Below are 26368 nucleotides of genomic sequence, written 5' to 3'. Positions count from 1 at the left end.
AGGAGTAAGGCTTGGAAACAGAAGAGCTATGGGGAAGCATTTTGAAAGTGGCCAAGCACCCTGCATGCTTGAGCAATTATAGTTCTTCTAATGAGTGGCTGATTTAACAGTCATCCTACAAGAGGCTTAGTCTGGATGCTTGGCCAGGAGAGTGGAGCTGCTGGTCCAGGGTTCAGTTCAGAAACGGTGATGTCAGGTAGCGCAGCACAGCAGAGTCCTGGCCTGCGGGATGGGGGCTGGCCCTACGTGCCAACTCTGACACATTAGCTGCGCAGCTAGAGGCAACGCATTTCTTTCCTCCTCTGTTAAATTACAAAACTGGCTTGGATTGGGGTTGCCCAAATCTTGTTCTGCAGCATCCTAGTTCTGTGAAATGATACAAAGTGGTTCATGGCTGAGGGTGGGAAACATTATATGATCAAATAAAAATGGTGGTCACTGGATATAAAATGGCTTCTAGAACCTGTGAGGTGGTAGCCTACATTGGAAGCGAGAAGAGTGGGGAAGAGCAGGCAGCTATTTATGTTAAGAGGTCCAGGATTTGGGCTCAGATGGTCAGGGTTTTAGTCCCAACGTCTGTGCCTTCCTTCTGCTGGTCTTGGGCCAGTGACTGGACTTGTGGTGTCTCAGTCTCTTTATTTGTGCTGTGGGGATAATAGGCACCAACCTGCCTCATGGAGTTACTGTGATGGTTAATTGGGTTGCTACACAGAAAGGGCTGAACCTGCATTTATTACATACGGAGTATTTGTTGCTGTCATTACAACTTGTGTAAGCAGTCTGAGAGACCCTGAATCATTTTTCCCCCCACTTCAGATTTCTAGGGAACTTCAGAGGAACTACTTTTCTAACTGAACACTGCATGTACTTTCTTACTCTTGTCTTTGTTTCATGTGTATAAAAGTTGGCTTCTCTGACTAGGTGTAGGAAGCAGAGGGTTGGCCCTTGTCTTCTTCCTGCTAGTGGGACAGTTTCCATGGCGACAGACGTCAGTGGGAGAGAAAAATAAATGTCCTTGTGAGGAAGAAATAGATTTGGGCCATCAGGCCATACTTTCAGCCAATTTCCTGGCAAACTGTTTAACAATAAGTAGCCATTTGTCCACTGCATGCCATTCATCCAGGAGCCAGCCAGACCCAGCTGTCTCCGACACAGAAAATGACGATCCCGTTTATTGAGGAGGGGAAAAATCAACCAGTGTTTCACGCAAGTGTTTTACTGTTTATTCCCATTTCTAAACAGTGGGTATTTCAGTGGGTATTTGTGACTTTGTCACAGATGAAAGAAGGCACAGTGGCCCATAGTAGCTGAGAAGGGCCTACAGGGAATTGTCACTGAAACAAATGAGTTCTTGGAATGTAGCATGTATTCTGCCTTTTTTTTTTTTTTTTTTAGGGAAGAATAAAATGTTTTGACAATTTTCTTTGGCTCAAGATAGTAGGATGTGGTTCATCTGATGTGGAACTTAATTGTGTCAAGGACTTAAAAGGACTTAGATCAGGAGTCCTCTTGGGGATGAAGGGGCAGAGGCAGCAGAGGACTCCCTCCTCTGTTGAACATTTACCTTCAAGTGCACTCCAAGGGAAATCTTAAAGGGGGGAACTGTCACCAAGAACAATGTAGGACTGTGATGGAGAGGAACTGAAAAGGGGAAATGCAATACGGAGTTTAGGGGTGAGCATGGGACCTGGAATTAGAAATGGGGGTTTTCCTCCCAGCTCGGCTTGTCTCTCTTTGTGTAACTCCGTTTCCTCCTCTGAAAAATGGGGTTATCCCTGCCCTTTTTGTCTCAATAAGGCTGTTGTAAACATCATGTAAGATTAAAAGGTTGTTTGTAAAGTGAAATAAGTAATTATCATTGTTAAAAAAAGTCATCCAAAACTTGAACATAAGGCAGAAAGATGGGTGGCACATCCTTTCAATATCATATGGTGACTATATGACATTGGCCCCTGCCTCTGAGCCCCCAAGGATTATCTAGAAAAATGTACTTTGCTCCACTCCAAGACTTGGTGTTACATGTTAACGTGTAGATTTTTCTCTAGTTGAGATACAAATATAAATAATTTTTGTATTTTTGAAAAAGATAACCCTACAGTTTTACTGTCCTGTAGGATATTAGCTAGTTATGTACCTAACCCATCAGTCTTGTCCTAACATTAAATACCTAGCTCCTCAAATGTTTTTTGAACTGGTCTAAATCTCTGATGACTCCTTTTAATTAATGAGTTGACTAAAATTTTTGCCCAGTTTCATTTTACATTTGCACAAGAGTCATGGTTTTAACTTATTGAAAAGGATATCTAACACTGTCACACGCCCTCTCCCCTATGGGGTCCCAGGAGAGAAGGTGGAGTGAGGGTGGAGATGGTTGGTGTGGGGTGGAGTTATGAGAAGGTCCAGAGAACTGAAATCATATACAGAAAAATGACCCCAGAACTACCCTACCATCATCAACAACCCCCAAATAATAACAACTTGAGAGTCCACAGAGTGATTTTGCTTACTTATGTATCATTCTCTCCCTTAACAATTATGACAAGCCTGTGAGGTTTAATCATTATTCCTGGTCAACTGGTAATGCAGGACAGTGAGTCTGAGGAGGAGAAGCAACTTGTCCGTTCAGAATGCTCTGGACTGGAGTTTCTCTGGGTGAGGGCACCTTCTAAGTCTATAATTATCTGTACTGGCCTTTAAGCAAAAATGTTTTATCTTTCTTAATGTTTATGACTGTAGCTAACATTTATTGAGTACGCCTTATGTGCCGGGCAAATGCCAAGCATTTTCATAATATTTAACTGAGGCTTCTTCATGAACCTACTTTTAGTAACATCATGTTCAGATGAGAAAACAGGCCCGGAGAGGTTAAGGGCCAATAGCTGGTAAGTGGTAGAGTCAGGAAGTGAAATCAGGCAGGTCTTCCGAGCTAGGCTCTCATTCAATCTGCGATGGCACTTTCCTCCAAACACTTCACGGCTTACAAAGTATATTCATATCAGCCCTAGGCTGTAGATATATTTGTGTGGCTCATGAGAAAAGCAAGCTCATAGGACTGAGGGGAACTGCTGCTCAGGACATGACTCACACTCACGTCTTTGGAATCCAGATCCTGTGACTTCCTACCACACCAGGAGTCTCCAGACTCCAGACACCCTCCTACAAGCTGGCCTGGACTCTGAGCATCAGGCCAGTTGGGTCCAAAGGGCAGGGCTAGTGTGTCTGTCGGGGGGGAAGTCCTAGAAGCGTCATGGTTGGGAGGAGTAGGACAAGGTCATGATCACCTCGGTTCCAGGAGTTCTACCATTCAACCCTGTTCTGCTAGATAAACTAAAGTGTAGAAGTTCAAGGCAACGGACAGGCCTCAAGGGCAGTTGGAGAGGACGTAGTCAGAGGAGCAAGTGAATCAGAACCAGTGTCATGGAAGAAAAGTGCCACGGCACTGGCTTCACCTAGTTTACCTGCATTAATGATTACAGGTCACATATGCTTAGTATCAGCCCAGGGAGCTGGAGTACACACTGTGACCCAAGTTCTGGAGCTGGTTAGATCCGTTTCCTAGAAGCTGTTTTCACTTAAAAAAACTAAAACAAAAACCAAACCAAACCATAATAACCAACTTGTTAGTCCTTTCTGGATTTACTCCCAACTCTTAAGTTTGTTTATATTGAGGATCCTAGCACCCATCTCATTTTGAAGTTATGCTGAACCACTTTCAAAGGGATAAAGGTTATTGAATGTTAGATGTCACAGGGCTCCCACGATGTGGCCCACCTCACCTGTCCAAACTTATCCATTTCTACTTCCATATCATCTACTGTTTCTACCCAGATTCTTTTCCCAATCACCCGAGCCTCTTGCAGTTCTCCTAAATATACACTCAGCGTTTTTGCTCACGGTCATCTTCACGGTCATCAAGTTACAAAACTTCAGAGCGCTTCAACCCCAACCACTCTTTAGAGACCAGCTGAAGTCCCATCTTTTCCATAATAGAAAGAATTAATAGCAGCTGTAACAAGTACTAGGCTTTGTGGTTTTCCCAGTCACTGTGCTAAGCCTGAGCTCCTGAAAATCTTGCACCGCCTGTATGAGATAAGTCATCTTGCACTGGTCCCATGCAGCGTCTGGGAACTTTTAGCCATGCAGGTAGATCCTCACTACTGACCCCAGCCCTGCTGAATCAGGCTTGTTGCTGCCCCCCCATCATTGTTTAAGCCCTCCAGGTAATTTGGATGCGCGACTAATGCAGGAGAGACACTGATCTTTGCTGGTATCCTCAGGTCGCACATGAGTTAACTGAAAGGTAACTGATTATTTTGGCTGACTCAGTGCCTGGATGAAACACTTTCAGTGATAAAACCAGGAAAGCAAACCAGGAAGAGCTGGGCTCCCTAATTCAGGGGTTTCAAGAGATCAAATTAAAGTACTAGAGCTTGGATTTGAACCCAGGTCTCTCTAAGTCCTGAATCTCCATTTTAATTTAACCAATGAACTGCAGGTGATGCCAAGAAGCCTTTTCCAGATGTTTTGGGGGCCCTTTCACTTATTTCTCAACTAACTCACAGAAATGTAGAATTACAGATGTGATCAGTGCCAGGAAGGAGAAAAAGCATGGCTTCTCAAATTCATCTGACACTCCGATTAGCATAAAGATCACCTGGGATCTAGCTCACATGCAGATTCTGGTCTAGCGAGTGTGGGGTGAGCCAGTGCTACTGATCCAGTGACCATAGTTGACTAGTGAGGGGTTATATCAGTGGTTCCCAAACTCGTCTGCACTTTAGAATCACCTGAGGATCTTTGAACACTTCCAAAGCCCAGGCCACATCCCAGAACAACTTAGTCACAATCTCCAGGGACAGGGCACAGGCTGCAATCATTTTGGAAGTTTCCCTGGGGATTCTGATATGCAGACAAGTTTGGGAACAACCAGGCCACACTGTTGTACCCTCAGCTGCTCCAACTTGGGTTTTAACATCTTTAACATCATTGGCTTAACGTTGCCCCCCCGCCCCGACTCCCCCATACTCAGCTTGCAGACCACCACTCCTACAAGGGGAGCTCTCATGGCATGCCTGACTTTTGTTATTGTCATTTCATTTTGGTCGCCTCTGCCCTGGCACAAGCCTGCCCTGCAGGCTTTCATGCCAAATGCAGTAACTCTCTAAACAGCCGGACGGACGGGAAACTACACCCTTCGTGTTCTTCTAAATGTCCCTGGCTGGCTGACTCCCCTCGGGGGCTCTCTCCGATGTTGAGACCCTCTGCTAAGCCTGAGGTCAGGGATGGCCCTCCTCAACCTGTGGGGCCACAGAGGGGAATGAGAGATCCTACCTCACGAAGGAGCCCAAGCTGGGAATACCTAAGGCCCAAATGGTTACCAGTGGCATCATGGAGAGTTTGTTTTTCCTTGTTTCCTTAAAAAGTATGATCCTTTTGGGGAGTGGCCTGGCTGGGAGGTATAAAGGGGAGGCTTGCACGTCACTTTTCCGCTCAAGAACCCCAGGATCTTGCTAGAGGTCTGGATTTCTTCTACTTTTTGAAACTCCCCAATGATTGAAAACATTAGTTACTAAAAAAGTGTTACAAAATATTAACAGAGTCATGAAATCAATATACTCACCAGTACAATAACTGCCTGTTCATAACTTCAGGTCTCCATTTGCCACCCCTTCCTGACCATAAACCCTCCCAGTGACATGTTCTTTCACCAGAGATGGAGGCTGGGGCCTGGAAACCCAGGGATGCTGGAGGAAGGCCAACAACAAGGCTCTTTCCAGCCTGTTTGCTCGGACATTAGGGTGACTTTTGGCACGCCATTCATATATATATTCTGTCATAAAATTAATGCTCCCTGTCCTCTCCAGTCCTGAGCAGAACTGTTGTTCTGTATTTGTCCTCTGGCTTCTGGCTCCCTCACCTCCCCACTGAATCTCCTCTGGTTGGGGAGGCCTCAAGCTAGGGCTATAGTTCGTGGCCAAGAGAACTTTTCCCTAAATATGAGATGAAAGAGTGGGACGTGTGGCCCAAATCCTGGAGGGTTCTATTTTTTATCTCATCCAGCCTGAAGACAACTAGCTTAGAATATGGTAGCAAGAAGCCTAAGAGTGTACAGAACTGGCTGCTGGCAATCTTTCTCCTTGTGAGAATTTCCACCCTGTGCTGTCCCACCTACGTTCTCTACGATAACGTGCAAACCAGCCATGGAAACAACTTTGGATGACGCACCTCCCAAAACCACAGCGATGCTCCCATAGACAGCCACAAGGTCCTCGTCTACATTAGAGGTGATATCTGGGGGCAGAAATGCTCTTCAGAGGGCTGTGTGTGTGTGTGCATGTGTGGCTGTGTGTCCAAATCTACCTTTCTCCCCAGGTTGTCCCTTGGCCATTTCTACTCCTCCATCTGGACAAGCACAGATGTCAAGAAATCTCTTCGGGTTAGATACCCCTTTTCCCGAATTGTGTAATGAGGCTAAAAAATGCACAGACTAAACAAACTGAGATTAACTCAACTGATCTAGTACTAGACTTCTATGGATAGAAAATTTTTCTTTTCGTTTTTAAAAACCAATCCTATTTAAAGCAACAGACTAGGAAAACAGTTGGTGAGTGATGAGCTGACTACAGAAGTGCCTGAGTCCTTAGCATTTCACAGTGCAGATTCAATTACTTTCCTATTAAATGGTTTGTGTTCACTTTATCGCATGGACTGGCTATGGTAGAAAGGGGTTAGTGTGATGGATTTAGCTGCTGATGTTAGGAGTGTCTGATGTCCCAAATAAAATTTTAAACAAATGCCCAACAGGTTACTTTTTTACTCTCTATAAGTAATGGTGTTTTGTTTTGTTTTTGTCTGTCAAGATAGTTTATCCAGGTTCAATTTTGGAGAATTTGGGGTTGGGGCCAAATATACCACGTTCTCCTTCCTGTCCTCCCTCTCTCAGCACGTCATGGTGAACAGGTAAAATTAAGTTGAAATCCGGTGGCCAGGAAGGAGTGCAGAATTCACAGAAGCCTGACACAGTGCTCTAGAGTGTGTGAAAGGTTAGCGGGAGGTGTGGTGGTCCCGGACCCTTGGGGGTGGTGAAAGGGGGCCTGCTGCTCCTGCGTCTCTCACACCAGCTGTCCCTGGAGTATATCCTAATCATCTGTTCAGGCTTCTTGATGAGCACGCCCAAGGGGAAGTTGTGGAAAACAGCATCCAAGGCTTCCTTTTGCTTCCTCAGTGAGGACCTTGATTTTCCCAGACTAAGTACCCCCTTTCCTTCCCCCATAAGAACCTAATCACCATGTATGACCCTTTATGGAACATTTCTATAGTTGTAATCACTTATTTGGTTCTGTCTTCCCCTCCAGGGGAGGAAATTGTCAGAGATCCTCAAAGTTCACATCATGTGTGAACAAAAAGGGTTAATCTGGCTATGAAAACCGAGTAGAAAAGCAAATCCATATGTGGAAAGGGAAATATGAAATGAAAGGTTTCTCTGTTTAAGACCCTGCTTTTGCCTCCCCTCCCCTCCCCTCCCCCTCTGGTCAGCCAAGCCTCACTGATTCCAGCTTGTTCTAGAAAAGCAGGAAGGCCCAGACCCAAGGCCATGAGAGGAGTAATCTCATGAAGCCTGCCTTTGGGGTGCCTGGCTCTAAAACCTCACCCCACCCCAACAGTGACCCCATCCTTAACCGTCTGCATTCAGGAAGTCTCCTCCCGATTAAAAACAAATTATTACAAGCACAGTTCCCGCTGCTCTCTGGCCTGGCTGGCTAAAGGACTCTGTTAGTAATGCCTACCTCTTACCACTTTATTACTTGGCACAATGGAGCAGCAGACACTGGGTCCTCCACCAGCCAAGACAGGGGATTGTCTGCCCGTTTCTCTTCCTTCTTTCTGTCTGCCTTTTGGATATTTCCCTCTTTTGTATTTTCAGCACTTTCATTAAAATAATAGGCAAAGAGGGGATAAGACTCAAATCGGTACATTTTTTCAAGGGTTTGCAGCTCTTGGAACGGCCTGACAGGAGGGAACGTTTGGAGGTAAGAGCTTTAGCAATGCTAGGAAACAGGGCACATGGCTGGGCTCCCTTGCCCTGTTGAAAGTGGGCAGCCTCAAAATAGTCTTTGCAGACTTTCTTTTATCTTTCAAAGGTGATGGGGCTGGGTCACTTGGAAAAGAGTAAGAAACAAAGCAAGAAGTTCCAAATCCTAAATTGAGTGATTGATGGCTGGATGATCAGATCTAGGTGCCAGGCCAAAGACAATCTAGGAAGTTGTCAGTCCCGCCCAGGGTCCAGGACTCTGACTCCTTTGATGTTCCTTTGGCAATGGATGGAGGCAGAAAAGAAGCCAGCCTCTTCTCTGCCTGCTTATCGCTGATAGCTGATGTTTACACGTGGCTGTATCCAAAACAGGTCCACAAATCTTACGTATAAGGGACCCTGTCGACTGAAGTGATAGGATTTTTAAGACTGAACAAATAGTCTTTTACACCTGCTCGCTTTAAACTAGCTGCAGAAGTGCACAGTGAATTGTACCAACAGGCTGACAACACCAGCTGAGGGGGCAAAACCATTCTATTCTGTTTTTGAGACCTTCCCAAGTTTCCAGAAAAGTAAAGCCATTATTTGAGGGGCCAGCTGCTTAATTGAGATAGTCCTAGGGAGTAGGGTCCTCCTGCCTCCCCCACTTCCAGACTTTTTTTTTTTTTTTTGGACCTTTTGAGACCATTCAGCCTCCTATGGGGTGGGCTTTGTGTTCCTTGACTATGAAAGGAATCCCCAACAGGCAACAGCTGTCCTGGCATTTCTTGTCAAATTAAGTGTGTTTAGAGACTCCAACGCAATCATTTTGTCTTGAAGCTATCCTTTTTCTTTGTTGGACAGGCCCTGCCAGCTTTTTGGAAGATGTGAGTAAAGCCACCAGCCTCATCACAAACCAGAAGTTATCCACATCCCCCTGGGGAATCTTATCTAGAGATTTACCAAGTAGCTTCAGGGATGTCAAGATAAAAGGAAATAAAGTCCCTTTAGGGACTGCCTACTCCCCTGTCCCCACTTTCTAAATGAGAACAAGTTGTTGGTGTCCCCAGACCTAATATCTTCAGATTACACTTGAAATTAAAAATCTAATTGGATTCATAGTTCTTAGGTTTCGGCTCTTAATAGACTGCTTCTCAGGCGGAAAACTGTAAGCTTTGAGGCCAGCAATACTTCCTTACCATACCTCCCCCATTTTATAAGATTCTCGTTATTTTAGTGGCCTGATGTCTTAAGAACATCATCCTTTAACGATGTAATTTGTTGTGTGTGTGTGTGTGTGTGTGTGCACGCGCATACATGTCTGCTTTTTAAAAAAATTCTTGCAGCATTACTGATCTTTCCAAAGATAACACACTTTTATTGGAATACTTTTGGAAATGGGAGATACTTAGCAAACCAAGTTGGAGAATGTCTAATCTTGCCGATTTGAATCTTAATATCTCAAAAGGAAATGTGCTGTATAAATGTACAGCACTGTTATTACAAGTCTGAAGGCTCTGCTGGGAATCTCTGGCCCAGATTCTTAGGTTAACTTATACAACAATGGACGCATTCACACACACACACACACACACACACACACACACACACACACACTTCCTTCATCCAACATTGGTGCCTTGATGTTAAAAAAACACTTGTGTTTTAGTGCAATGCCTTTAGCAAGATTTCCCCCTCCCTTGGGTTTAAAACAAGTATCCTTTTTATAAATGATTTTCCTCTTCTTGCCTTTTTGCTATCACGTGTTTTTAAAATTAACATTAAATATGCTTTCAAACATTTCTTCTTTTCCTTTATTTTCCCCCTACATATGCACTAGTTGTATGTATTTTATATAGTTGAATTCTGCATTTAAGAAAATCTAACATAGGAAAATCATAGATTCTTAGAAATTAAAACATCTTAAAGAGTATTTAGGCCAAGTTCTTCTAAGCCCAGTTTTATGAAATGGAAATTAGCAGATGGTCATTCACTTTGCAAATGATTCACTTTCTTGGTCTCACCTTTGAAGCTCATGTAACACAATGAAAATGTAAACTCAGAACTATAGAAGCCATGTTCCTTTACTGGAAATTCTCTCAAGTAAATTTAGAATTATTCATTTAACCACACACCCCAGAAAGAATGCCAAATTCTTATATACCTCTGAGCCTGCCCATATGCCGTTGCCTCTGCTTGGACCATTTCTCTCTTCCTTCACCTAACAAACTCGTATTCATCCTTCTGGAACCTGTATCATAGGATCTTAGAAAACCCTGTATCTTGTACTTCTTAGTAGTAACTATCATGAATGTGATTATTAAATCGCGGATATAACTTTTTAGTGTCATTCTTTTCTGCTAGACTATAAATTCTATGGGGGCAGGGTCTCTGCGTATCTAGTTCATTGTGCTGTCACCAGTGCCTGAAGTAATGCCTTGCACATAGTAGGTCCTCAATAATCGTTTGTTTCAATAGTTTCTTTTATAGCTTTCTTTTTATGCCTTTGATCAATGCTTCTTGGCTCATTAAAAGCTAACACATACTAGATAGCCTACATCTAAGGCTGATGCCTGCATGAGGGGTTGGAAGAAAAAAGAACCCTTCTGGTTTCCAAGATTGTAGCCTTCTCTGGTCACTTAACCCCTAGAGCCAACCCTTCGCTGCCCCCCTCAATGGTTCCCCTCTCCCTTCCAAGGTTCTAGCCCTGGCTGTTATCTCCTCTTCATTCTCAACATACTCTTCTCTTATGTTTGAATTTACTCAAATGGCTTCAACCATTCCTTCCAGATCTCAGCTTTATGTTCAGGAGTGTTTTCAGCTCCCGGAATCTCTTCATGTATAGATTGATGGGACTGCCAATCACCTTCTTTGGCGCCCAAACCCACTGGTTCTCTCATGTTTATGGTATCCCTGCCCATGGAGTCACCTGGACCTGGGGTCTGAATCCCAGTCAACTGCTCAAGGCAAGTAGACTGGAAAGAAAACTCTTCTTAGTGACCATAACCCAACTCTTCCTCCTTTGGGTCATCCCTTCCACGATATACCCCAGAAGGTAGGAGATGATCCTCTGAGGGGAGAGCCAGTTTCTGAACCTTCTGGAAGGCGGCTTGCTAGAGAGAGAAAATCAGACTTCTCCAGAGAAATTCAGAATGTAGCAACCGCAGGCTTTCCATGAAACAGAATATATACAAGCACTAGGAAATTGTGAAAACTCAGGCCAAATTCGTGAAAGTCATTAAGTTCTACAGAATTTCCATGGCATTTCTGGTCTTGGCTCCTTGCTTTGAAATATCCTTTTATCCACTCCTGCCCTTGACAGGATTTGCTGGCAGAGTTTTGGGGGAGCACTGCTCATGTTGGAGCTTGAGGACTGGCACCTGAGCCCAGGCTATTTTTTTCACCACCTGTGTGACTCCAGCAAGCAGTTTCTGCTCTATGAACCTTGATTTTTTTCATCTTTAAAATGGATCATAATACCATGTTTCCCTGAAAATAAGACCTAGCTGGACCATCAGCTCTAATGTGTCTTTTGGAGCAAAAGTTAATGTAAGACCTGGTCTTATTTTACTGTAAGACTGGGTCTTGTATAATAAATATAATAAATATAATAAGTATAATAAGTATAATGTAATATAATATAATATAATATAATATAATATAATATAATATATACCAGGTCTTATATTAATTTTTGCTCCAAAAGACACATTAGAGCTGATGGTCCGGCTAGGTCTTATTTTTGGGGAAACACGGTACCTACGAGCTTCATGGGGTTGTGAAATCAAATATGATGATGCATTTGAGACGCAAGTGCTGTAGAGATCAATAATTATGAAATATTAGCTATTTATGGGACTCCATGTTCCTCCTTCATTAATTTTGTCCTAAGTATTCTACCTGTGTGATTATTTACTTATAATTTTTCTTTAAACAAATTATTTTAAAAAAACCTTATTTCTTGAAAAAACAAAACAAAAACAACTTTATTCCTAAAATGTTTTAAAAGTAGAAGGTAACCATAAAAAAATACAGTAAATATGAATCAACATTATTAAATTCTAGCTAATACAATTGCCTTCTAAAAGCTCTGAGTCTGAGGACCACTCTCCGTCTGTTTAAAATGAAGTTGGCTACGTGTTGGAGGCATTAAAAACATCTTAGCACCAGGTGAAGACTTTCTCTTTGACATACTCAGAAGGATGGAAGAAACGGAAAGGGAGAAAGATTCTATTGTGGTTCAGTGTTGTTAGTACATGTCTATGTACCAACCAAATCCACCTTGTGACCAACATGTTCACGGCTCATCCTTCTGAAACCCTGTAAACATGTTTGGTATAGATGGGAAATGGCACACAGTGATGAGTGTGCAGCTGTGGACTGAATTTCCTACGTTTAATTCACATCCATCTCATTAGTTATGCCACCAAGGCAATTTACTTAATCCCTCTGAACCTTAGTTTACTGATCTGTAAAATGGAACTGGTGTAAACACTAGGAAAAAGCTATGTAGAACAATGCCTGCACATGGCCCATACTTGATAAGGGAAACGACTATGCCTACTGCAAGAGCAAAGCTTCTAGTTTTGCCCCTCCTATAAAGGGGAGAACATGGTTGAAGTTTCTATTGTTTTGGTTCTGAGAGGTATGGAATGACTAATAAAACTGAGGAGAAAATGTGGGGCCATTTCTCTACTGGCCAAGTAAAGAGCAGAATTAAAGTGATAAATTGAACCATTATGATTTGTAAAAGATGGGAAAACCTATCAACCAACAAAGCAATTTCCCCGCGCAAAACTTTGCATAGACTTACCATCCACTCTTTCAAAAAAGTGTTCACGGTCAGCTCAGTGTCAAGGGCTTGGCTAAAACTATAAAGCACTGAGAGGTGTTGATATTAAGTGTTTTTTAAAAAGGAGTGCCAACTCTAGGATAAGAAGAAATATGATGGGTCCAGGGCCTTCTCAGAATTTCTTGCACTTCAAAGACCATGTACTTGGCAATGGTTCCACTACTTTCCTGAGTTTGGTCAACGTGGCTGAGGAAAGGCAAAACTCTTCAAATCCACACAGATGGAACTTTTCCACTGGCCCTATTTTGGTATAAATATTAATCAAGGACTAGAAACTTAAAGTAGATATCGGGCTGAGCTATAAGTGGTTACGACTAAATTGCATCCAATTTTTAGTCGTCTTGCTGGCTCTTGTCTCTCAGGAGGGCCACCTCTCCTGAGAAGTGGCTGCTGTCGTCTAGAGATCTGAGCCAACTGCCCTCCCCAGACCATGGAAACCATTGGAGTTTTTTCTCAAGAGACTTCCAGCCAGAAACAGGGGCCTCAAGGTTCACATGAAAGTTTGAGTTAGTTGTTTGAAGGAAGGAAACGAGATAAGGCTTGGCTCACCCACCATCCTAAAGTCGATCCTTTTGTAGACAAGCTTGAAGTAGGATAATACACTTGGAACCAGATATTAAAAATTCAGGGTCTGGTTTGGAATGGTGCCTTCCCCACCCTCTCACTTTCATTTCCTTTTCATCTCAAGATCCTTCCTAAAATCCACCAAGGAGAATCCCTTCCACTCCTCTCACCTCAGTCCTATCTTGCCAGTTCCGACTGTGGTCCATGAATCAGAGGGTTTTAGATTAAGCAACATGTGTGGGGCACTGGCGGAGGTTAATGGTCATCTGTCCTATCCCACATGTGTATATTCAGCACTCATGGTCTGTCTCCCCCTTTTTGTCCCTGAAGGATTCCCCATCTCAGTCAGGAAGGAGAACCAAGTGGCTCTTACTTTCGATAACTTTCCTTCTCTCTCCTATATCCTTATTTCATTCCATTTCCTTTTCTACCCATTAACATTGTGGAGACCTTAGAGCAGGACAGGCTTTCGGGGGTGGGAAGCACACAAAGGAGACTAAGGCATGTTCCCTGCCCTCGAGGAGCTTATAAATGGGGAATTTTTAGGGTGCAGGAGTTAAGTGGACAAGACACCAACTGCACGTGTTCCAGGGCCATTCAGAAAACGAAACACCCATTCAGTAGGAGAGTAAATCCATGCTAGGAGTTCAGATGAGAGAGAACTTGGTCTGCACTGACAGCTTCCTGGTAGAGGGGACTGAGGAATGGATAGGATTTTGTCCCCTTGAGAGAAGAAGGCCTTTCCGTATGCATGTGAGGAAGAAAACCTATGGTCAGGGAACGAGTGACAGATCAGTGCCCAGGAAGCAGAATGTTGTAGTGAGAGATGAGGATAAAAAGGGACCCATCACATAGAGACTTTAATGCCAGACTAGAGTCAATGGAAAGTTTGGAAAGAGTCCTGTGGGTAGGTCTCTAAGACAAAGCTGTCCAGGAACAGGATACCTCCACAGGCTGCAGCAAGAACTCAGCTCTCAACCCCGTCTCCACATCCTTCTGCTGCTTGGAGCCATATTTTCCAGTTGTTTACCAAATACTGTCTTTTTCACTTTCTAACAATACTTCAAGGAAAATTTGCATGTAGTAAAATTTCACGAATCTCAAGTATTCCGTTGATTACTGTATATACCCTGTGACCACCATCCAGATAAAGACATGAAACCCTTCCTGTGCTCTAGAAAGTTCCCTCATTCCCCTTTCTCGTCAATAACAATCTCTTCTTATAAAGCTTCCCACTGCTCTGACTTTTAGCACCATGGAATGGTTTTGCCTGTTTTTGAGTATCACATAAGTAGAATTATACAGCATATAATCTTTTATGTCTGGCTTCTTCTGTCAAGATTACCCTTGCTGCAAAAATAATTTTTACTACTAGTTTTCTGTTGTAGAAATCTAAAGTGTTTTGTTTATCCATTCTCCTGTTGATGGACGTTTGAATTATTTCCAGTGTCTGACTATCATGAATAAAACTGCTGCAAATATTTACATTCAAGGTTTGTGTTGGACACCTGTGCTCCTTTTTCTTGGTGACATACCTAGAACTAAAACTGCTGGACAACAGGGTAGGTAGACACTTAACTTTACTGGAAGCTACCAAAAGTTTTCCAAAGTGTTTTTATCGCTTTACATTCTTCTTGGAAATGTATCTGAGTTCCAGTTGCTCCAGATTTTTGCCAACATTTGCTATTGTCATTATTTAATTTTACCATTCTGCTGGGTAGAATAATGCTATCTCATTGTGCTTTTAATCTGTATTTCTCTGATGAGTAATAAGGTATCTTTTCCTATACTTATTAGTCATTTAGATATCTTCTTTTGTGACATGCCTGTTGAAGTCATCACTTACTTTTTAAAAAAACTGGATTGCTCTTTTAAAATTATTCATTTATATATTCTGGATACAATCTTTTGTCAGATATATGTACTATGGATATTTTCTCTCTGTGGATTGTCTTTCACTTTCTTCGTGGTATCTTTCAATGGAAGGAAGTTAATTTTGATGACCAAGCTTTCATATTTGTTCATGAGCATTCCCTCCAGATGGAAAAGTCACAAGGATATAAAACTTAGATTACTTTCTTAGTGTTCTAGCATTCCACATAGTAGTAAGCTATAACATTGCAAATAATTTTTAAAAGCTTTTAAAAGCTATTACCTCTATTTACCAAAGTTTTCATCTTTTTCTCCATAACTTTCTGATTTTATATTACTCTTTCCTCCTTTTTATAAATTAGGTGTACCTAATTTATGCATTGTAGAAGAGTGCTGATTTTTCATGAGTATTTATGACATGGGTTTGGAGTACTTCTCTTAGTGCCTTAAATTTTCCTATTCCCTTTTCTCTTGGCAAGTTTTTCCACTTTAAAAACGCTCTTCCAAGAAACAAGATAGTTTGGTGGCACAGAAGTGGGTGAGGGTGGAAGGAGAGGGAAACAATCTGTCTAGATGGAGGAGGTAGCACAAGTCACAAAACTTATGCCAAACAAAAATGTCGGGCTGTCCGTTGGCCATCTCACTCAGCTAAACGCAGACGTTAGGGCTCCCAGAAGGTAAGAAGAAACCCCCCAAAATAGATGCTCTGACCTTAATCCCGACCAATATGTAAGAGTTGCTTGGCGAACCAGACTAGAACATTAAAAAAGTGGCCACTGCATCTTGAACTAAGGAAACAGGGAGAAGTTCGAGAGGGACAGGGAGAAAGAGAGGGAGAGGGAGAAGGAGAGGGAGACGGAGAGGGATTTTAGCTCAAAATAAAAAAGAGCTATCTAATAATTATAGGGGTTCAAAGAATAAAACATCTTTTCAGGAGGTATAAGTACTCATCAGTGGTATTTTTACAGCTCCTGGCTGCTCATTTCATCTCACGTTTAAGGTTCTGGATGGTGTACTTGGACAAAAGAGAGTTTTTAAGTCTTTCTGGATTTGAACTACTATGACACCCTGAATTCCAATCCTAGCTCTTCTACTAATAAGTTCTGTGATTGGGAGCAAGTCACTTAACCTGCTAGATCTGTTTTCCTTGTCTGTTAAACAAGGAAGTTGATCTAGAGAAACTCTAAGGCCCATTCCACCTCTTAAAAATTAATTCTAAGTGCTGCAACATACAGTACAAGCATTATTCAAGTAGGTAAATGATGATTTCCTTTGTGATGGTCCCAGCCTGCGCTGGGCCCAAGGAAAGGTACAGAGTGGACGACAACAGCCATCCTAATTACCGTGGATCTTCTTAGAGGGTGTGTTCTCCTCACAGGCTGTTTGAGCCTGTTGGCTGCGTAGGACGTAAGACTTGAGGAAACACAGCTTTTCCATCAAAGTTCTCCTCTTCTTCCGGTCCTTGTAAACACAGGCATGATCCCCATAATTTCATTTTTCCAGTTAACTGGCAGGGAATTGTCTGGGATGTTTTCTTTCTCTGTTTAACGTACCATATGCAACTGACAAAAATCAAGAACCACCATTCCAGTGGCATTTCGATACCCAGACCGTGTGTTTTTCATTTTGATGCATCATCTGCTCTAAAACATGGCACAGAAGGACCCACATTTATAGACCACGTCAGACATCTGAAGTCAGAACAGTGCAAAGGGAATTGTTTTGCTGCAAGATTCTGGATCTTGTTAATCAAGTTCCCCGATTTCAAAGGCCAGTTTTCTTCCTCACAGTTCATTGATGAACCCTACTTGGGATTGCTCTTCCTCAAATGATCATTTACATGATGTAAGAGTTTAAAAAGTGACTGTACTTTGAACTGTTCTCTTGTTCTGCTCACACGTGCAGTGTGCTGAATCTCACTGGTGTGTGTGTGTGTGTGTGTGTGTGCCTTGCTTTCCATATGTATTGCACATCTTCAGTTATCTTTTATTTTCTTCTGTCACAAACATGAATTTACATCTTCCTGCAAAAATTCAAACTCAGTGGGGCTAGGTTTGCTGGCACTCCATTGCTGGGCTTAGGAGAGTCTCAAGAAACCACCATAAGTTTTCTGCGTGCCAGCTTGGCAGGCCTTACTATCCTATCACCCCAAAGGGTTTCGGTTGTGAGGCAAGAGGAAAAGTTCTCAGATCAGAAAATAACAGATGAGCATCATGGATGGATAGATACAGAGGAATGTATTTCTCCACAGTTTAAGATGAATGGTATTTCCCAAATTAGAAGCTAATAGGATGGAATATCTGGGTGTCCGACTTGGAAGGCCTAAAACTGGACTGTGATCCGATCCTAATAGCTCATTCATCCTTGTGTTTCAACATGCAGCTCAAATGTCTCCTCTTCAGTAAGCCTTCCCTGACCTCGCCAGGTAAGGTTAAGTACTTCCTCTTCTGATCTCCCTCAGTCCCATGTTCGTACCTCTAATCAAGGTCTTTTAGACACTGCTGTGGTCTCTGATGGCTGAACCAGCTGTTCCTTTTCTGAAACCACCAGCCTCTGGGATTCTTTTCCTTTTACTTCTCTGCTTCCCAGGTCAGTTCCTGGCGTATAATAATTGCATAATATATGTCTGCACAGAATAAATTGTTAAAGTTGGCCAAATCAGAGGCAGGTATAAGTTTCATCAAAATAATGTTTTTGTTCTCTTACCATTTCACTCTCATTAGCTCTTTTAATAGTGATGATAACTCATGTTTAATACACACTCATTCTTTGTCAAGTATTGTGTTAAGAACTTAATAGATTATTGTTGTGAGGACAACTTTTAGGCCCATTTTATTGATGAAGAAACTGAGGCTCAGAGCTAATGTGACTTGTCCCAAGGTAACAGAAAACGGGGCAGAGCTGGGCTTTGAACCCAGTTTGTCTATACCAAGAACCTCAGATTCAATTCATTATAGTTGTATGTGTGTGTGTGTTTATATATGCATACCTGTGCATATTTGTGTGTGTGTGTATGTGTGTGTAGAACACTGTTAAAGCTTTATTTCAATGGCAGTCTTAATGTATTTGGACTCTTTTAGCTGTTTGACATCAAGGATCCCTTCTTAGAACAATGTTTTAAATGCATATAATAAAATATGTAGGATCACAAAGGAAACCGATATTACTGAAATAGTGTCAATACATACAAAGAAATCTGTGATTTAGTAACATATGTGCCTGTATTAAGTTTATTAACACGATTTAGCAATGGATCTAATTACTGCTATTTTAGAACAGGGATGAGTATAAGTGGTACACTGGGCATCCACCACAGCTGAAATAGGTTATGAACATATCATTTTTCCACTGGTATCAAGACACAGGACCTGCACCCAGTTAACTTTCCAATGTGAATATCATGTACAGTAGCTTTATTTGATTTTTTAAAAAAGGCACAGGGGCTGCTAAACTACCAGGGCTTTTGTCTTCATGCATAATTGAAGGACATGCTAAACTTCAATTAGAGGTTAGAGTTCTAAAGATGCAATATTTTTCTTCATTTACATTCCTTGATAACTTCAATTCTATCCACAGATCTCTGGTTAGAAACCTTTCCTCTACCTACTAACAAGATTTTAGAAAACATCTCCCTCCCAGACTTCCTCTAAAGTAAGAAGCGCAAGTGCTGCCCCTCCCACTCTTAGGGTCAGGCCCCCACCCACAGCGCCAGGACTAGGGTGGGGAGCAGAGGGGTAGGTGGGTGGCTCTCCTCCAGGACTAGGACAGGGATGGGCTCCACTTTCCTTCCACCTCTTCCAGCCAACGGGTGAACGGGGTCAGGGACCTCCGTGGTCAGCATCAGGACAATGCCACTTAGTCACACAGCCCCACAGATACTGTCTTCTTAAGGCAGGTTTCTTCTGGAGGCATTAGTCAGCCAAGAGCCCTTTCCCCAGGCTCCTGCCCCTTGGTGCCCCTGACACCAACACCGTGAAGGACAGAGCTTTGAAGACATAGACTGAACACAGACAACTTGTCTACACCACAGGTCTGCAAGCAGGCTGAAGGGGGCCACAGCCGAGGCCAGTTACTGGTTGCCTCCTCAGGCAAGAAGAGGGCTGCTGTTTTGAAGTGTAGCCACCAGACACCCAGGCCAAATTCTTGCCATTGTCATGATTTTGTATAGGATGTGCCCTGAGTATATTTATGACTAGGTCTAAGTTTAGCTCTAAAGAGAACGTCTTGCAATCTGATATCTTAGAACAACATGAGACGTAGGTAAACTGACCTTGGTCTTCCATGTTCCAGCACTTAACTACCTATGGGATTCCTGCACCGTGCTGATGAGAGAGGATACCAATAACAGCAGGAGGAAATATTTTTTGAGCACTTACTATGTCCCCAGGCACTTTGCTATGGTTTAAATGTAGAACTATTGCTAACTCTTCTTTCTCAAACCAGGAGCCAGAAATCCAGATACACGACTTGGCAAAGGTTGCAGACATAGCAAATGGCAGAATTATGAGCCGCATCTAGATGCCCATACATGTGATTAACCATTCCTCAAGATGGCCTCTGAACCTTGTGGCCAAAGTTAAGTTCATGGCCAAAATGTTCACTTGACCTTCTGAAGTTTGAAAGTATACAGTGGACATGAAATCAGAATATTCTGAGCATTGAAGTCACAAATATAGATGCTATTCTTTTCTCCTTCATTCATAAATAATGCTGTAAGTCAATGTACCTCTCAGTTATGTCACATGTAACTTTTGGATATTCCATTTCTTCCCCATGTCCCATCTATCACACAAAGTGATTGGCTCAGCAGATCACTAAATTCTACTCAGCTCTTTTATGTAATATTTCATTTGCATTTCCTTCAAAGATTGATTTTTACAAAGAAGGCAATGTTTGAACACAGGAGAAGGTTGAAAAAAATCTGGGAACAAATCATGTGGATTTGCAAAAGTCACCATAGGCTGGACCCCAATGCTTCTTTGTCCTTCCAGAGTGACTTGCCACATGGAGCCTTTGGTTTCTGCACGCTCAGCATTCTTATTTCCTTTTCAAATATGTCCTGGTAGGTGCTTGGGCAGTGTTTTGCTTGGTCCTGATTCATGCTGTTGGGTAGACCATGAGTCAGCCTGACCAGGCATGATGAGGTACACACACAAACTTATCCCCAGGCTAGAATTTCCTGGAAGCTCTGGGTCTGGGATCTCTAGGATTTTTTTTTTTTTTTTATCTTTTTGTCAAGTGTTACTGCTTCTTCAGTAATTTCAGGATAATATTGTATGACTCCTTAGATTGTCTATCAGCCTCTTCCCTAGAAAGTTCTACCAGTCTTCTAGAAAACCAGAAACCAGGAGAAATCTAGAAAGCCCTTGTTCTGTACCTGGGAAATGGCTTTGACTTGGTGTGGGAGGCAATATACACCTGGTTGTGACCAAGAGACATCAGAGACATACAGATGCCTGGTACCATTTGGCAAATGCTGGGCAATCCTGAATTGAACTATCACTATATAGGGAGACCTTGATTTCTGTGAAGCTCACAGTAATAGGTCACAGTTCCTCTCCACCAGACTTCCGCTTGTGATGAAAGTCTTCTTGTTTTTTCTTGTATTGGAAAGAGCTTAAGTTTTGGAATCAGAGAAGACTGGGTTTGTATTCCTAACCTGCCATCATATGGTCTTAGGCGAGTCATTTAAACCCTTAGTCTTAATGTACTCATGTGTAAAAAGGACATTAATATTTTTGCATCGTAGCCCTTAAGGCAAAATGAGATCAGATGTGAGAAAATGTCAAGCACCCAGTGTATATTCAAGAAATTATCTTTCCTTTCTCTCTTTTGTCTTCCCTCAAACTTGTCTATGCTACTTGTAGAACTGTTGTAGAACAGGTGAGGAGAAGGTATTGGAGCTGAGATGGTTTAGATTAAAGCCTAGGGGTGCTCTGATTATTAAGCTTTTTCCTGCCTCCCACCACCACAGGTGTCAGACACACTAGTGAAAGTCAGTCATTGGCCTCCAACCCCACATATTCAGATACAATATGACAAGCACGTGCAATTTACAAAGTAATGGTTTTAGCATCTGTTTTTGGACATCCTTTAAGGAGGATTCGGATAACTTCTTTTTCTTTCTTTATTTTTTTCTCCTTTTTCCCCCCCTTTTAATAGGCTCTCTTTTGGGCCAAGTTGCTTATACACCTATGGGCATGTCTCCAATGCCTTGGCTATTAAAGTCTTTAAGTGACAGCTTAATATATTTTTAAGATTGAGGGAGCCAACGACAATTCTTGAGGAGCCGTGTTTACGTTGGATCGGCTCTCCCAGGCGACGTGCCAGCAGTTTTGCAAGCTGCAGGAACTGGAGGTGAAAGCAGGAAGGGCTGAGTACAGAGGGGAGGAGAAAGCTGAAGGACAGGAAAGCCAAGAGGGATATGATGTGGAAAGGGTGGAGGGAGACGCCCAGCTGAACCTGGCAATGCACTTAGAAGAACCATCATTTAATGCTCCTCTGACATTGTGCTGAGGGGTGAAAAATAGAGCCCTTTGGAGCCAGTCCATTGGCACACACTCAGTCAACAGTGAACATGCTCTTAGATCTCTTTGTTCTGTTCCTTTCTAAATTCCTGCAAATGGCTCCTTGGCAGCCAAATGGCCTGTATTCTTGCAGGCTTTGGCACACCTTCTCAGCAATTTCAGATAAGAAGTGTGACCCCCTCTGGGCCTCAGTTTCTTTATCTAAAAAGTGAAAAGGCTCCATGTCCCCTTCCAGGCCTAAAATTCAATGGCTCCAGAATAAAATGCTCAATGACGAGAAATCTGAGTTCTGTGTAAGCAGATTTTATATCTGTTGGGCTAGAATAAAGACAGGTGGTTATTGTCCTAGCTTATCAAGGCAGAGCAGTGGGCTTTGGTTCAGCTGAATGAAAATTAATTGCTCTTCAGATGAGATAGTCTAAAGAAAAGTGTGTCCTTCACTCACCAAAAGGCTCTTTTCAGCATTCACACACTCCTCGACATGCATCAGCAGCACCCACAAAAATAATGGTTACTTCTAGTTGAGTGCTGAGACCCGTCACATATATCATCTCACTGGACAATCACAGCCACCTTGGGAGGTTGATACCACTACTGTCTCCCCAATGATCAGATGAAGACACACAACTTGTGTGAAGACACACAAGTTCATTCGCTTGCCCAAGAGCACACAGCTAGGAAGTGGTAGTGCTGGGGTTTGAACCCAGATCTGGTTACAAGAATACTAGTAACCAGTGTTCTTAAATACACTTAATGAATCCATAATAATGGTTGATTCCACCAAGAGAAATGACATTTGGCCTTTAAGACCCTTTGTTACCAAGGCATGTTGGCTATTTCATCATTCACAGGGAACTCTCTGTGCTAGGAAACCTTCTCTTTCCTAGGAGAAACACAAGCAACTCAAGAGTATCCGTTCAATGGGAGCATTTGACTTAGCACAGATGGGAGGAAGCAGGGAACTGTTTCTAAGTTCTTCTACTAACTATGTATGTGACCCATGGTGAGTCCCTCAGTCTGTCTGGGACTGGTTAGATGACCTCTAAGGCTACTCCAGTTTTCAGATTTTATATTCTCTTTTGAAGACCTTTTAATGATTTTCCAGCTGCTGGGGATTCCCCGCACCCCCATTCCTCTGGGGGCAGGGCAGTGGAGACAGCTCATATGCCATTTAAAACCATTTCTCATTTTGTAAATAGGTCCCTTGCAGCTCTAAGAGTCTATAAAATTGTTTCAAAATGCCTAAGTGTGATTATGCATCCTGAAGCCAAATGTTATAAAACCCCCCACTGGTGCAGATTTAAAAAGTAAATATGCAATAAAAGCTTTTCAGCATGCTGTTGATATGACACAGTGTTTAATCACGGCTGTACTGCTCAGCAAGGAGAGCTACCCCACTCTCTTCCTCTCCCTCAACTTTTTTGAGTTGAAGACGTTGGTCATCTTCCTCCCGGTTGTCACAATCCCAAGAGGTAAAAAAAATATCTCCCCTTTCATCTCTACCCACCACATTCTTTCTCTAAGCCTGTAATTGGATCTAAATGAAAAATAAACCCTTTGCAGGCCAAGGAAGTTGGCACTAGGGGGGACAAGAAGAAGAACATGTTCCACCTCTAACCCAGATAATCACACTCTCTTATGCAAAAATAAATAAAAACAAGACAGGGAATACAGTCAAGAATATCACAAATATTTGTATGGTGACAGATGATTACTAGGCTTATCAGGGAGGTATACAAATATCTAATCCCTATGTTGTACACCTGAAACTAATATAATATTGTATGTCAACTGTACTCTAAAAAAAAAGAAAAAAGCAAATTATAAAAACAAATAAAAGAAAAGAAAACAAGGCTTCCTCTAGGTGGTGGCCTCAGCCTTCAGTGAGGAGAGGTGTGTCTGTGTACCCGGTCTCATGTCCCACATAATCATCAGCCAGCTTGTGCTAAAACCACTTCAAATCGTCTGACTTTCCAGAGGACTGTGGAACTCTGCCTCTCTATCCCTGAACTTTTCACTTCGACTGAATTTGGGGGAGGCTCTTTAGATACAAATATCCTGGTGCTACAACAAATTTAAAAACAACAATGCACAAAATGTACTTGTCCGTGAACATTCTGATCTTAGCTTGGTGGATATTCAGAGATTCACTGGTGGTTTATTAAGTCCCACTGCGTATGGCATGCTATTTGGGAACAGAGATGAGCAAGAAAGGTTTGCCCTCAAGGAGTTTAGAAAGATGTGTAGAGAAATAAGAGCCGTGCATGCCTGACTCACTACTAGGTAGAAATTAATAGGTATTTTACCATGGTCTAAAGTTTATGAGAATGCCATAGAAGGAGAGATGACTTGATTCTGCAAATAGTCTGGCATAAGCAAGGGGCACGGTACATTCCAGAGAGATGTCCTGATGAACTCTGACTTAGTGTACACACTCAGAAGGGTCTGCTGGACTCTGTGTGGGAGTTTGGGGAAGGTCAGCTGTGTCATGGAGCAGCGATAAATCAGATGTATGAATGCTGTGCCTCTAAGTGGCTGGCTTGCATTTTATTTTGATTCTGACGTAGTTTCTTTCTTCTTTTCCCTCTTGTTTTACCCCACAGGTATTGGCAGATGTCTAAGGAGCACTTTGCCCTGCAAGACCAAATCCCCTGAAATCAGAGTTTAAACACGATTGATTTGGAACTTTTTGGAGCACCTCTCTGTTTAGGATTAAGGATGCTGCTCGATTCATGAATACTTCAATAAAGCCAATTAGATCTTTAAAAAAAAAAAAAGACTGGTTTAGGAGATTAACCCAGAAAAGTGACTTGGTCAATATGTATGGTGCAGCAAAGAAGTGTCAGGGCCAAGGTTTCAACACTTAAGGCTTTCCTTACGCTGTGCTGCCTGCTAGAACCAACTCTCTGTGACCCTGGGCCTCAGTTTCTCCATTGGCCTAGGCTGTTTCTCTGCTCCCTTCCAGCTCACATGACCTCTAAGCTTCTGGCATGTACCATCTCCCAGCTGCATACAGGTAAGTAACCAGTGGGTGTTGGAGCTGCAGGCCCCCCCTGCAGTAATTCACCGGTGACCTTCTGGGTTCCTGGCCAGCCCTTCTTGAAAGGGAAATGTGCAGACCTTAGGGACAAAAATTAGTTCCCCAGTGCTGGGACTGCTGCCATTGCCAACATCAGCAACTAAAGAAACGTGTGTGTGTGTGTGTGTGTGTGTGTGTGTGTGTAACAACACAAAACACACGGATGGCAGCAAAAGGGGAAGATTTTTTGTGAGTAAATATTACATGCCCCCCCCCTTCAGCCAGTCACCCCAACCTTCACCTTAACCACAGGAGGGGGAAAGGAGAGGGAAGGTGGCGTTTTTTTTCTCCCCTACAGACCATAGGATTACCATATAGAAAAGGTTTTTCCTTATTTAAATTTCAATTAGCATCACCAAAGAACTAAGATCCTTTGCAAATACTGTACACAAGGGCTTTGAAGAGTAAATTTGGGGAGGTGTGCCTATTGGCTCAAACGAGTATTCCCAACTATTTTGTTTTTCTGTGAAGTCTTGGAATTTAATAAGGTTCCCACTTACTTCTAGGCAAGTCTCCGCGACCACATGGGTGACGGAAACGGGGGGAAAAAAAAGATCTGGGTAAGTACAGACAGATCGCAGCTCACCTTCTGAACTCCTGGGTTTAGGTCCTTGGACACCTTTGCCATCTTCTTCGGGGCTGGAAAAACAGCGCCTGGCTTCTCAGGCGGAGGCGCGAGGGCGCGCCGTGGGGACAGCGGTGGCTGAATGGCCAGGTTCGCGGGCCTAGGGGGAGCTCTGAGCACAGCGGGGCGCGGCGGGGCCTTTAATTGGAGAGTGGGACTCCCTCTAAAACCTCGCCAGCCAATCCGCGCCCGCGCTCGCACTGGGCCAGCCAATCCCAGCGCGCGGCTCCCCCCTCCCTTTGGGCGGCCGCGGCCGGGTGGGAGGCGGCCGCTGAGCGAGCGCTACCCTGACGTCAGTGCGAGCGCGGCCCCCGCCGGCCCGGGCGTCTCCGGTCTGTCCCTCGAGCGGCAGGAATCTGTCCCCACGCCCTTCTCCTTTAAAGGACTACGGGCGGAGGGTGGGGAGGGCCGCTGGGCCCCGAGATTCATTCAGGTCAAAAGGGAGAGGGATCAAACAGGAAGGCCGAAGTATTTTTAGTGAGCTGGGTCCAAAAATAAATGCTGAGCTGTATTGTCGTAAGGGGGTGCAAGTAGCGGGGGAGAGGCAGGTGGTAGGCAGCAGCATGCATGTGGCTGCCTGACTTTCCCCAAACCCGGGCAGGTTCCCCAGTCACCGGAGAGGAGGGACGAGTCCAGTGAGTGCATGATTTTTTTTTCCAAAACTTCATGTTTGGAAAGTATTCATCTGCCGTTCACAACTTGCTGTGGTTTAAATCCTCCTGAGTCGGTGAGAAAGAGAAGAGCAGCCTGATTTTATACGTGCCTGGATAAACATCTTCACTCCTTTGGCCATCTTACTGTATCCTGGCAATCAGGCACTGTTACCATGGTGATGACG

The 26368-nt window shown here is 43.2% G+C and overlaps 1 protein-coding gene across 1 annotated transcript in view; it reads right to left on the bottom strand.

Annotated features, from left to right (window-relative positions):
- Window positions 1-25880, bottom strand: part of LMCD1 (LIM and cysteine rich domains 1) — a 57929-nt gene extending 32049 nt beyond the window's left edge. Inside the window, exon 1 of the mRNA XM_081072372.1 lies at window positions 25492-25880. Coding sequence (XP_080928498.1) covers window positions 25492-25533 — 42 coding nt within the window. The 5' untranslated portion in view covers window positions 25534-25880. The remainder of the gene's footprint in view (window positions 1-25491) is intronic.
- Between the last annotated feature and the right edge of the window lie 488 nt (window positions 25881-26368).

Source organism: Rhinolophus hipposideros (assembly GCF_964194185.1).
Source record: "Rhinolophus hipposideros genome assembly, chromosome: 14".
Taxonomy (NCBI): domain Eukaryota; kingdom Metazoa; phylum Chordata; class Mammalia; order Chiroptera; family Rhinolophidae; genus Rhinolophus; species Rhinolophus hipposideros.
The sequence above is the reverse complement of the archived record's forward strand: the minus strand, read 5'-3'. Positions and strand labels throughout refer to the sequence as shown.